At 36.1% G+C, this 13406-nt stretch overlaps 1 protein-coding gene across 1 annotated transcript; it reads right to left on the bottom strand.

Moving 5' to 3' along the window:
* Positions 1-3501: 3501 nt before the first annotated feature.
* On the bottom strand, positions 3502-11370 carry LOC121420733. The gene is made up of 4 exons (XM_041615381.1): positions 11236-11370; positions 9499-9552; positions 7700-7831; positions 3502-4470 (listed from the first exon to the last, which is right to left on the bottom strand). Exons 2-4 carry the CDS (start codon positions 9548-9550, stop codon positions 4151-4153), a joined length of 504 nt encoding a protein of 167 aa, XP_041471315.1. The 5' UTR covers positions 9551-9552; positions 11236-11370; the 3' UTR covers positions 3502-4150.
* Positions 11371-13406: the final 2036 nt, after the last annotated feature.

Genomic DNA, 13406 nt, shown 5'->3' with positions numbered 1-13406 from the left:
TATGTGAATGTACATTACGACTGATGGTCATCATCGCATATGCCCCCTGAGTCGGCGGCTAGCCTCTTCTAAGACAACTGCCTGGAGATATTTGGAATGCAGGGCCAAGCAATAGATTATGACATTAATAAGAAAGTGGTTTTTAAAACAAGTCGAGTACATATAGTGAGTGAGGAAAAACTTACTGAATGAAGGCTTAGATATAGATCATTACAGTCCATTGAATGGATATTGCGTTCAATGTGGATTATTGGTGGATCACTGGCAATTGATTCTATGGACCAGATCACCTCTCCAGCCGAAAACATTTCGCATGCATTGGTATGTACACAACAGTAGGCAGTGCAGTAGGCCAAATTCGTCTGACTTTCAGTCGATTTTGAGGTTGTTTTTTTCCTTTGGTTCTCTCCCTCTACGCAAACGATATGCCTCTGGCAAACAATGTAATGAGCATTATTATTATATGTTTTACTTTCCCCCAAAATAGATTCATATTCCCGGGGGAAAACTTTCATTGATGAGTGGATACCAGGCACGACAATGGGGTTTCGAAAAACACCCTAAACAAGGGAAGCAAGTCTTTTCCAGATTATGAAAAATGCATCTCTTAATAAATATTTGGCTTGTGAAATCCTGCAAGTATTAAAAAATATCCATCTTTTTCAGTATTTTAAACATCGTTTTGACACCCTTATAAAGTTACATAAGCCTATACGTAACATATTTGCCCTCTCTGTTCCCTTTTACGCGTGTATCCACTCATCAATGGAAGTGGGCCCCCCGGGCGACCTCTCGAGCTCTTGGATGAACCAAATATGGCTTTGGAAAGTTGTCCTACATCAGATATATCGCCGTTACCATAGTAGCAACCAAAATTTTGCACACGGAACGCATATTGAATGTTTCCGTTGCACATGCGAAACCAAAAAAAAATCGTATGTCACACAATTTGCATTGCAGGACAGAGTTTTACGACCATGATGACCGGCCCAAAGGGTATCTTCCAAAATCGAGTAACGTCGTAAATAAGCGTTCGCGTTCTCCAACGAAATGTCAGGAATGTGTATTTATATAGCGCTCATTAAAATAATGTATCACAGCTCTTCACACATGGGCAAAGAAATCAATTTGAAATAAATGACAAGTAAAATTAACTATTAAAAAAGAGGTATATAATAAGTGCTGAAATGCTCCCGGAGATGACGATTTACGTATCTCTGATCGATGTACGTAGCACTGATCTTAGTCCACGACTTTCACTCTAGTACGGAAAAATTAGGTCATTGAGATATATACGACGGAGATATGTGTTTATTAGAGTCCAGGTGGGAAAAAGCTGTTTATTTCTTTGCGAAACTTAAGACGTTCTAGGTGAATCATTCTTCCACATTTGCCAAATAGTTTTCTTTTTTAAGGATTACAATCACATTCAACAATAAACTAGCACTACGCGCTGCCCGCGCCTGCGCATGATGTCGACCCCGATGTTAAAAAATTAGACATGTTCGCTGCAACCGATACATAGCGCACTATATTGTGAATCTCATGTATTTCACCATCTCCGTCATTCCGTATCTCCATTATCTCAGTCATTCCAGGGCCCCGTTTTACAAAGTGTTGCGATTGATCCAATCAATCAAAAGTATGAACGGCCAGCAGTGTCAACATCTGTCATGCATGTTCGTTCAAAATATATTTTTTAACTGTGATGTATATTCAAAGTTTCATCATAATCTTGAAGATTCAATGTGATTATTTTTGTTTAATAAGGCGATTATGCAAATTTCCTGGAGAAAAAATTATGGTATGGATGGATTTCCATACAGCTGATATTGATTTGATCAATCGTAACACTTTGTAAGATGGGGCCCAGTATTCAGTATCTCCATAATTCAAGTATTTCGGTATCTCAACGATCTCGGTACTTTCAGTTTTCAAACTCATCTCGGTATTTTCACTCCTTCAATATTAAAGGGGAATCCAGCCTTGGCCATAAAATCTTGTGTTGGGAATGAGAAAAATAAAGTGAACAGAATGGTGAGTCTTTGAAAGAAATCGGGCAAGCAATAAAAAATTATAGCTGCTTTAAATTTGAGATCACTAATAGTATGTAGATTTCAAATTGCCAACTAGGTAAGTAAATTATGACAAGGGGCAAGGACAACTTGCCCATAGGCCATGTACTTTATTATCAGGGATTTGTGGTTTTCTCCTAAGTACCCATTTCCCTTGGGCAGTAATCTAAATTCAATCCAGGTAGTATATTGTTTAATGTCACCATGAAAGAAAAATATAATTTGAAATAAACTTTTGGGAAAAATGACATTTCAGCCATAGTATGTATTGGAGTACGTGGAAGAGTAGTCCTTGCTTTACATCACTATGACATCCCATATGCGGCCAATTTGAAGTCTCCATGAGTATAGTGATTACCAATATTCAAACTCTTAAAAATTCATAACTTTCTTGTTGTTTGTCCAATAGTGTTCAAACTTTCACCTATCAACTTGTCTGATTTTTTTTTATTTTTCTTATAAAAACAAGTTTTTATTTGGGTTGGTTTCCCCTTTAAGGATCAGTTATTTCAAACACTTTCGTACTTCTGCATTTCCGACCATGCACTCTCATAGCTGAGTACCGTACAGCGGAATAATGACAGGCTGGACAGCAACCATTTTTAATCATGTATAAATTTGATTTTAAAAAAAATCTTGCTTATCATGCTGCAGCAGGTTCCAATAAAAATTTAGGAATTCCAGTTGGAATTAATCAGAGGGCCTGAAAATTACCTAGAATATAATACTTTTTTAAACACACAGATGCTAAAACTATGGCCTGAAAATAAATTGCCAGAGCCTGAATTCAGGCGTTTGTTTGAAAACTGGCATCCCTGAAAATTGGATAGAATTTCGTACGGTAATCTCTTACCGCCTGGCTCATAATCGAGCATGAAAACCAAGTATGCTCCACGGTCTAGGAGGGAGCTTGTCAAATTGTTAATTCTAATCTTAATTATAAACAAAAAAGTTAAAATCACAAAATTTGTTTTTTTCAGCTAAAACGATGTACATTGCAACTACTATCTATACCCGAACAGTGCAAATTATTACAAATATAAACCTAAAATAATCATAAAGTTGTAAACAAGGTTATTTCTGAGCAAGAAGTCTTTTATTTCTAAAGAAAATATTTTTTTAAACAACCGGGTCTGGAAAAAAGACCCTGGATTTATATTATAATTTTTGAAACAACCGGGTCTGGAAGAAAGACTTTGGACTTGTACTTTGATGTTTTATTAACCCGGTCTGAAAAAAAAAGACTTTGCACTTTTGTGCTTTATGAACGCATTACTATAGGATTTTAGTTTAGTACGGATTTGCCAAAAATCCCTTCAAATTTATTACATTTGTGGGTAAAGTCATTATTACATTTGTGGGTGATCAAAAATTATTACATTTGTGGGTAAAGTGTTATTACATTTGTGGGCGTTATTACATTTGTGGGTGCAACACCCCTCCCCCCCCCCAAATCGTCTCTGATCTGGGAATCAACAATTATTTTGTTTCGTAACAACGTTGCTACTTTGGTTATATATGTTCAATGCGAACTGTAGTTCAAACTACATTACTCAGCACAAATACCATGAATACGATAAAGCATACAAAATTACTATCTAAAAAATAGTTGACATAACTAATATTCACCTTAGTCCTACTGATATGCCTATTCAGATATCTTATTGTATCACTGTTACTAATATTCACGATTATTCTAAATACATAATTGTTATTGACGTTCAAGTGATAAATATTGATTTCAGAAGAAAAAAAGAACTGCCACACTTCCGCACGTTTCAATATTATAAAGAAAATATGGATTTTCTTCAAATTAATGATATTCTCCCAATCTACAGGTAAAGATTCTTCAATAATTATGATCATAAACCTTATTTTATAATACAAAATTTGACTCTTATTTATTCGTTCATCGTAAAGTGAAAGGAAAATATGTAACCAAAAAAAAAAAACGGAGACACAACATGCTGGTTATACTTACAATTCTAACTCTATTGATTTCGATTATTTGAAAAGAATACGCGAGTTACTGATGAAATAGTAATAGTAATAAAAATACCCGAAACGTTCTTTTTCTACAAGAACCCAACAAGGGTAGACATCACAAGAGACGCACACACTATGGCAACACTCGCCTGAATGAAACCAGCGCTATTGCAGTTATCTTCGCTACAAGTGCATGCATCCACATCAGCGTACGTGTCCCCCGCTAACTGCTTAAACAACTGAAATTGAGCATTGCCGTAGCCCCCGTCGACAAAGCCAACATCGGCAATTATTTCATTAGCCTTGTCTGACTCACTGGTACATCCTGCCTCACTGGTCGTAGCTTCAACCTCCGTGCAACCGCGGAGAGAGAACGTAAATTTCTCAGTCGTACTGCCTACCAGATTCCCTGCATTTATAAAGTTAAATGGGAGTAGGAAATGGGTATCGAAAAGAAGTTTATATATAGGCCTATTGATATGCTACAAACAAGATTAACACATCGAGAATCTACTCTCAGCCTTCACATTTCATTTTACATCTATACATACAAAATCCCCCAAAAGAACGTGTTTGATGTATATGCTTATTTACTATTTGCTTTCGACCGTGATTGCAGTGGCGTATCGTGGGTCACGCACTTGGGGGCCCCAGCCAGAAAAAAGGTCTTTCAGTGGGTTCAATAGCCTGTTATATTGACCTCATACATGTATAGATACATTTTAAGGACCGTGCCTTCAAAATGATAATGTATCTCACTAATCAAATAAAGCAAGCGGGAAGCGCGAGCTAAACATTTTTTTAAATTCAGACTTTAAAGGTCAAGTCCACCCCAGAAAAATGTTGATTTGAATAAATATAGAAAATCATATTAGCACAACACTGAAAATTTCATCAAAATTGGATGTAAAATAAAAAAATGAAAATGCAAATGACATAGTTGATGATGTCCCTCACTTACTATTTCTTTTGTTTTTATTGTTTGAATTATACAATATTCCGCATGTTCAGTGAGGAATTAGTCGTTTTTTACTTGGCAATGAGGAGAAAATTAGAATATTTCATATTTCATGTAATTGAATACAAAAGAAAAAGTGAGTGGATGACGTCATCAGTCTCCTCATTGGATGAGCAAACAACTGTTTTGTGAAATTAAGCGAAAATTTAAATGTCATAACTTTCTTTTTTTACATCCGACTTTGATGAAATTTTCAGTGTTATGTTTGTTGGATTTTTTTTATTCGTATCAACGTTTTTCTTTGCAGTGGACTTGTCCTTTAAAAAAGGGCGTTATACGCATTTTATGGACTAAACAAATAATGTAAGAGCTGAGCGCAAGCTGAAATTTGTGTATGCATTGACCACAAACTGGGACATTTAAAGACTATTTTTCAGGAAATCATAAAGAGTCATATCCCACTTTGACCATTTCATGCGACCGCCAAGCAAATGCTGATTTTATCTTATTATTTATTTGTTTATTTTTTTAATTACATCTTAGAAACACATGGAGCACTTTTTGTAGTATTGTAATCATGAACATGATACGTATCTCACAAATCAAATATTACGAGCGCAAAGCGCACGCTGATTTTTTTGTTCACATTCAGACCTGAATAGGGCATTCTAAGGCTTGTTTGTGGATATCTATTAAGACAATACGTATTTCACTAACCAAATGATGCGAGCGCGAATCGCGAGCTGAAAATTATTGATATTCAGACCAAAAAAAAGGACAAGTTAATTCATGTTTTAAGGAATTCATGCAGAGACACGTATCTCACCAATCAGCTAATGCGAATCTAAGCATGGACTGAAAATGTTTTATATTCAAACCTTTCATGGGGTGGCATACTACATGCAAATAAAAATTGACAGATGCATACATATACTCCGAAAAAAAATCCCCTACAAAAACTCATACTTTCTTAACGAGGGGGGGGGGTCAAAATATCATATTACTGGTGCTTGTGGCATTATCTGTATTGAATATGTACATACAGGTATAAAAAAAATTGTTTTTTTCATTTTATCATTATGCTTTGGCAAAGTCTCCAGACTTTGAAACAGAGGGTCATGGGTTCGAGTCCCAGCCATGGCGTTGTTTCCTTCGGCAAGAAATGTATCTACATTGTGCTGCACTCGACCCAGGTGAGATGAATGGGGACCCGGTAGGATTTAATCCTTGAACGCTTTTGCGCCTATTAACATGATTAATATGGCGGCTTAGCTACAGCCGGGGTAATAATATGATACCAAGTATCAAAGCACGGTTGAGTATATGCACATAGTAACTGCCTCATACAGTGCGTATCAAAAAAAAGTTTAGACTTAGAGAAAATCCGGTAAAATTATACATTTGTAATATCCTGAAGATTTCTTTCCACATTTTAACATTGGTATAGATCCATTTAAGCAATTGACGATATAACTGTCGAAAAATATTTCCGCTTGAGTAAGCACCACTTACTCTTGAGAAGTTAGAGAAAAATGATTTGCGCAGAACTTTGAAATGTATATGCGAATAAAAGGAGATCGTAATCATGAAGAACACGTTGGATTTAGCTAGTAAAATTGATTTAAAGATGTATTTTACATTTTTAACTTGTTTATTTGCCCAAAACACTTCGAAGAGTGCATTGCGCCCCACCCCACTCCCCCAAACATCAAGGCTATCGTGACGATATTTGTTTTACATCGAGCAGTGATTTAAATGAAATGGCTTAGGCTTGATTTTCATTTTGTTAATCATTGTCAAGCTTGGAAAAGGTGTGGAGAAACAAGTATTAAATAAAAAATGAAATGTAAATCCGCTTTAAATAATTAAAAAAAAACTTAATGAGAAAATGCTGGAGATGTCTGATGTGAACTCTTGTTTAGATTTAGTTATTTCCTCAGATCGAGCTGACACAAAAGGGGTGAAGGTTGTACTTACTAAGTGTTGAAATTTCAATTTGGGTGGCAAAATTGTTACAAAATGCTTGAATGTATCTGTTTTATTTCAATTTACTAAAAGCGCAAGGGAAATGTATGAGAAATGTTTCGCAAGGTAGATTTGATTCGCCCTTTCTCCTTGACACAGCGTGAATAGCATTTCTGCGCAAACAGATTTCTTCGAGCTTTACAAAAATGGACAGTGGACACTCAAGTCTAACATTCTGTCAAAACTTTTACTTTCATTGGATAGATGAGACCCAAACCTAAGATTACGTGTGACGAAATTTCCCACATGTTTTTTAATTCCCAGGGCTTTTTCAAAATGTTAACTTTTTGATGCGCACTGTATAAATTGACATAATTTTCAGTACTAAAACAATTGACAATAAATTATTTAAAAAGGAGTAGACAAATAATCGATACAAATGATACTAAACGTGTTGGCCTACACTGCAAAAACTCCGGTGTTGAATCTATATATGTCAACGCCAGAGAAGTATTGAAACAATACCAGTTTGGAATCAAACTGATGCTATTTTAAATACCAATTGGTGTTGTATAAATATCTATCTGGTGTTAGACCAAAACCAGACTGGTGTTGTTTAAACACTTCTCTGGTGTGGACATATATAGATTACTGGCTCGTGTTAAATCAACACCGGATTTTTTGCAATGCACAGGATTCTATCTCTTTTATTTACCTCCAAGTTCTACTTCTGCACACCTAGTTTTATTGACTTCACATTCGACTTCAGAGAGAGCATCCCCGCAATTACCCGCATCGACTGTTTGGTATTTGAAAGAGCCACACGTGTAGCATTTGAGGGCATGACCTTAGAGAGAGAGAACAAAAAGTCATTGGGGATTTAAAAAGCATATATAACAATAAACTTGATTGACATATACACACACTTAAAGTATGATTCGTGAAAGAGCCGTGATGAAGTGGTTCTGACTCTCGCCTTGTAAACAGAGGCTCGTGTGTTCGATTCCCACCGCGGCCAAGCGTCCTTTGGCAAGGCGTTAATCCACACTTTGCCACTGTCGACCAGGGTGCTAAATGGGTACCCGGTATGGTGCAAAGACATTGTAGGTTTGAATTTGCCAGCGCCATAATCAGGCTGCGATTAATGCAAGGAATGCTCCCCAGGGAGTGGAAATTGTGCACTTTTCGTGCGGGATTTAAACGAATCCAATGAATTGTCCGCATTCTATCGTGTCTGGATTTGGAACAGTTCGAAGTTCAGATGCGACCAGTCACGACAACCTTGCGTTCGACGTATATAAAACGAATGCGAATGCTCGCAAGACATCGTTTGAAATCGGGGGGGGGGTAAAATTGCAGGCTGCCACAATCTGATCGGGGATCAATCGTAAAAGGGTTTTAAGGTGTTTCAAACATAACTAGCAACGCTCATGTTAGGTTGCCGTCAAGTGCATCGTCCATGTTGGCATGAAATACGTCCCATTATTATTTTTATGGATTACAATGCAGAATGTGTCATCCAAGATCATGTGTATCGAACAGGATAATGTATTGTCAAGTGACCTTATATGTTTAGAGGCAAATAACAAGTACAAGCAAGGTCTTCGCCGAAAATTTGCAAACCAGCATGAACAGCGGCTTTGGCCTAATTTTAGACCTGATGATTGGCGGGTATATGGGTCTTTCTTCTTGTTCATGATCCATTGCGATTACTAGCTCGCTGCTCGCATATGCACTCAGATGTGACCACCCTGTCCTGTTGGCCAATAGTATAGATACGTATATCATAGATATCTAGCAATTTGGTTTTCGAATAGAACGCAGCACATGAATTAATTATTAATCCATTTTTTCACATTATCCAGTTTTACAAGATTTGCCCAAAGAGTGTTTTTATGAAGTAATTTATGTAATCTATTTATTATTATATTATAATGAAGTAACTAATGATTTTTTATAGCCCAAATGATTTGACTATAAAATCATAATAATGCAACTTATAAAACACTCGTATGAACTTCAGAGGATACAAAACTCGCTAATAATTTAAACGTTACAATAGGCAGGCTGGTATATCGGCGTATCCTGTGCCTGGGAGATACCGCACTAGGCACACAATCCGTTGGCATACTGTGTTCCAACTCCGGCGGATTCAGTACCAATTTTACTTTCGGCAGATAGCGTTCTTGCTATCGTTTATGCACGTACCGTATACGTCACGTGGTACTTGGCCGCGCGCGTTCTCTCAAACTACATCTGAGGGTGTGTGTGTGTGTATAAAAGTGAGTTTGTGTGTAGGGGTGCGTGTGTGTGCAAAACCACACCGTTCGCAGGACATTTGTTTAACCTTCCACCAGACGAGTGTGTTTAATTTAAATTTGATGTTAGAATTTGAAGCAAGCAAGACACTTTGTGTTCAATGATCTTTTGCTGTTATAACATTTAATGATATTGGATTTCATTGAAGAACCTTTTTAATATTCAACCGTTCAAATATTAAGCGATGCAACTTACCTATTTCAAAACAAAGGCAGGAAAGAAGGAATAGTCCAATGAAATATTTCATGGCTAAAAAAAAGGAAGAGAGAAAAAAGAAGCATATCAATAAATGTAATCAAACGATAGGTTCGTCTGTGCTGGTAGTTCGCAGTTCCATTATATAGTTGTTACATATTTAGTGAGATATGCAACAACTTTGATGCCTTTGTTATAAATTGTATTTTTAAAAAATGTATAGAAAGCAATTTTTGGTAAATTAGCGCGTCAAAGCATGTATACAGTTGGGCAAGTACATTTCAAAAGCAATATGGTGATACGTTCAAAGTAGAAATACTACAAGAAAAAAATCAGTAAGGGTTAATTGACGTTCTTTTCATAGAATATTTGCACTCTTCTATATCAGACAAACAATATTTTCATTTCCTCACTTTAGAAAGCGTGTTGGGAGGTGACCCTGAGTTACATTTCTGTTGGAATAAACAGTTTATCATTGAAAAGAACACGGAGTAGCGAAACAGTGGGGCAAATAAATGGGTGAGCTACACTTTCGGCGATAATAAAATAAAAGACACGAAAGAATCATCTCTGTTGATCAACTAAACTCTAAAATTAATTAAAGTAGATTACCAAAGTCACATAAATTTAGCAACCTCCCACACGCACATAAATGTGTATCTGAGTCAAATCAAATGAATAAATGCTTTTTTTTTACATGTCTCCCTTTTTCTCTTCGTATATAAACATTAATATCTAAATACATGCATACTCAGTTCTCCAGAAGCGACATGTCCGTCTGGCGTCATTATCCCTCAATCGTATTACAGAATCTAATGTAATGACCACCCAAGAGTCTGTTTGTATGAATAAAAAAATATGTGCCAAATGATTCTGGAAGAAATTGTGTAATTGCTGAAAAATAAGCAAAATAAGCGTGGATTCGGTCACTTCCGTCGGGTCTATATTCCAGCAATAATAATACACTGTCCCAGGTGTGCCTATCTGTGCCGGCGATCTAAATTACAGAAAATGGTCACGAAATAACAAAGTTCTGGTCATTTGAAATAAGGCTTGAATTTCAATAATTTCATAAAATGAAGAGGTTCTCCAGGATGGCTTTCAAAATCTCTCGACACTCTGTTTTGTTGACGATCAGCCATGCATTAAATCTTTTGTTCACCATGCAAAGCTTCTGTGGGAAACCGGTGAAAACACGTTTATCTCATGAAATTATGGAAATACAAGCCTTATTTCAAATGAACAGAATTTTTTTATTTCTTGACCATTTTTTGTAATTTTGGTACTGAACTTTTCAGAAATGGGGTTTTCTTTTTGAAACCCAGATAACCCCCGCCAAATGAGTTTTTGGTATCCTTTCTTCAAATTGTTTTTGCTCACTCATGCGTGAATAAGAAATAACCTTAGTAATATCAGATGAAAGAGGAGATTCTAAGCTTTAAATTGGTAGGTCATTTGTCTATTCTATTTATGATTAAGTTATGATAAATGATCGCTAAATCTCGGTTTCGTTTATTCTGGGACGCACTGTATATACAGATATATATATATATATATATATATATATATATATATATTAAGTATATACAATAGAAAAGACCTAGTTTCTCAAAAACAATTTCCGTTTGTATCAGCGGTTGTCCTCGCCCTGCAAAATGATTTCAAACACTTTCTATCGTAGTGTATATATCCATGTATTTCTACCTAAGATCCTTGTTGTTAAATTTAAGTACCCACCTGAATCTTGAAAAACTGCTCCCTTAAAAGAAAACAAGAAATGAGAGAAATTCACGACAAGTGGTGGTTGAATCTTATCCCGTTAATGCAGATGATCTTGTAATAATTATGCTTTCACCTTAAATACACGCAGCTATGAAAAAGCCTTTGTTATTCGGGCAGAATACTAACCAATGGAAATGCTCGAATCTTGTCAATAAAGGTTTGGAATGTTAGCAGTGTGTCACGGCTATTTTTAGAACCAGCATCTATGACTTACTAAAAATCGACATGACATACTAGAAAGCATGCAATGTCATCTACAAAATCGAACTTATTTTACTTAACCCCCCCCCCCCCCCCTCTTGTTATCAATGCTTTAAATTATATATTATTCATGTGATAAATTGATTTAATCTTATTGTACGATATTATACACCAAGATATTATTGATATGAAGAATTTTATTTCTAAATATCGGGAAATAGGAATTGCTTAACTGTAAAATATGGTACACTCTTAAAACAAATCAGTCAAATTGACTAGACCAGAAGTCAGCTGGGAGCAACTGGTAATCACTGATATTTACATTTCTGATATATATTCTAGTCAGAAATAACTCTTTTCTAGCAAAATATGACTACAAAACAGTCAAATATGACTAGAATAACAGTTGCACCCAGCTGATCCTATTAACTAGTCATTTTTGACTGATTTGTTTTTAGAGTGTAGTTGCATGAAACGATTGTTTCAAGACAAAGTATTTCAAATAAAGTTTAATGGTCACAACATTATTATTAATCTACATCTGGTGCATTAATGTGATCCTATTATTGTGAATCGATGAAATCTAAGTTAAAACCCGATAACTCTGTTGATAACCTTTTCACACAGAAAGGCATATGTGGGACATTGCATTGATATTGCTCGGAAGAAATACCCGATATTTCTCTACAATTACACATTTTTATCCAAAGCCAAATGGCACATGGTTTTATATTCATACATATAGACAATTTGGTGTTAATTTCATTGGATTATATTTGAACTACTTCAATGTCCAGGTGATTGAAATCCTGGTACGTCGCTGAGTGAACACGGTGATTGTTTGCTGTATTGTTATGAATAAGGTGTTGATCTACTTTGTTCAAACTACATCGTTTACCATCCCATTTTCTATTCCAAGCACAAAGATAGGCAACTTCCAGGGGCGGTATTCTGAACATTGTCTTTTCTCCATATTTTATCTTATCTCAGAGATATCACAAAATCGGTATTCTGGTGGATGTCATAACTTTTGTCACAAAAATTGTCGTAAATTTTGTCTCTTCTCTTTAGCGCGCAGCAAAAATACGCAGCTTTAAATGCGCGTAATCCTTTTATACAAGCAAAAGATATGACAAAAGTTATGACAGGGGGGTAGCAGTCATAATTTTTTTCATATCTTTTAGTACCAGATATCCCGATACCCTGCCGACTGAATATCAAGCAAACAATTATATTATTTAGATTAGATTGTGGTATTAGTTTCACTCATCTTCCATGACAATTTTAAAAATTATTTTTTCCTGCTACAATTAGTTAGGTCCTACATATTTATTCCTCCTTTTTATCTCTGTTTTCCTTACTTTTATACTTCTCCTCTAAAATTCTTCACAGCTCCCTGTCTCTCTTTGTAATCAACCGCATCAATATACGAGTAGTTGCGCGATGCCAGCAACTGTTTTAGGGATACACCCTACTTGCCACGGGGCTTTCCTATTGGCTAGAAGGGCTCCAACTGGGAACTAACGATGATTTTGATTGGTTTGCTTCCGAAAAGATGGGTGGGAACTTTGAGAGATATGACAGGTAAAAGACAATGTTCAGAATACCGATTTGTGACAATCATAACGGTGTCACATCTCGGAGAGAAATGACAGAATTTATGACAAAAGTTATGACAGAGTTACAGAATACCACCCCAGGATTCCAGCAGTTGTACACAGTATCATTGGCGGCGGAAGCCAAAAATTTTAGGAGGGGACAACAACAAAAAAATTGACAAGCAAAAAAAAAAGGTTCTCAACCCCAAAATTTTAGGGGGACGTAGGAAAATAAATTGACAAGCAAAAAAAAAAAAAGGTCATCAACAACAATTTTAGGGGGGGGGGGGAACCGTCCCCCCCCCCGTCCCCCCGCTTCCACCGCCT

Source organism: Lytechinus variegatus, chromosome 8, assembly GCF_018143015.1.
Source record: "Lytechinus variegatus isolate NC3 chromosome 8, Lvar_3.0, whole genome shotgun sequence".
NCBI classification, from domain to species: domain Eukaryota; kingdom Metazoa; phylum Echinodermata; class Echinoidea; order Temnopleuroida; family Toxopneustidae; genus Lytechinus; species Lytechinus variegatus.
This window is presented reverse-complemented; position numbering and strand designations above follow the sequence as displayed.

Excerpts from the sequence above, each read along its gene's own strand:
- LOC121420733 (XM_041615381.1), bottom strand. The coding sequence starts at position 9,550 with ATGAAATATTTCATTGGACTATTCCTTCTTTCCTGCCTTTGTTTTGAA. Across the intron at positions 7,832-9,498 it reads CTGCCTTTGTTTTGAAATAG|GTCATGCCCTCAAATGCTAC; the intron begins GTAAGTTGCATC and ends TCTCTCTCTAAG. Across the intron at positions 4,471-7,699 it reads TGCAGAAGTAGAACTTGGAG|GGAATCTGGTAGGCAGTACG; the intron begins GTAAATAAAAGA and ends TTATAAATGCAG.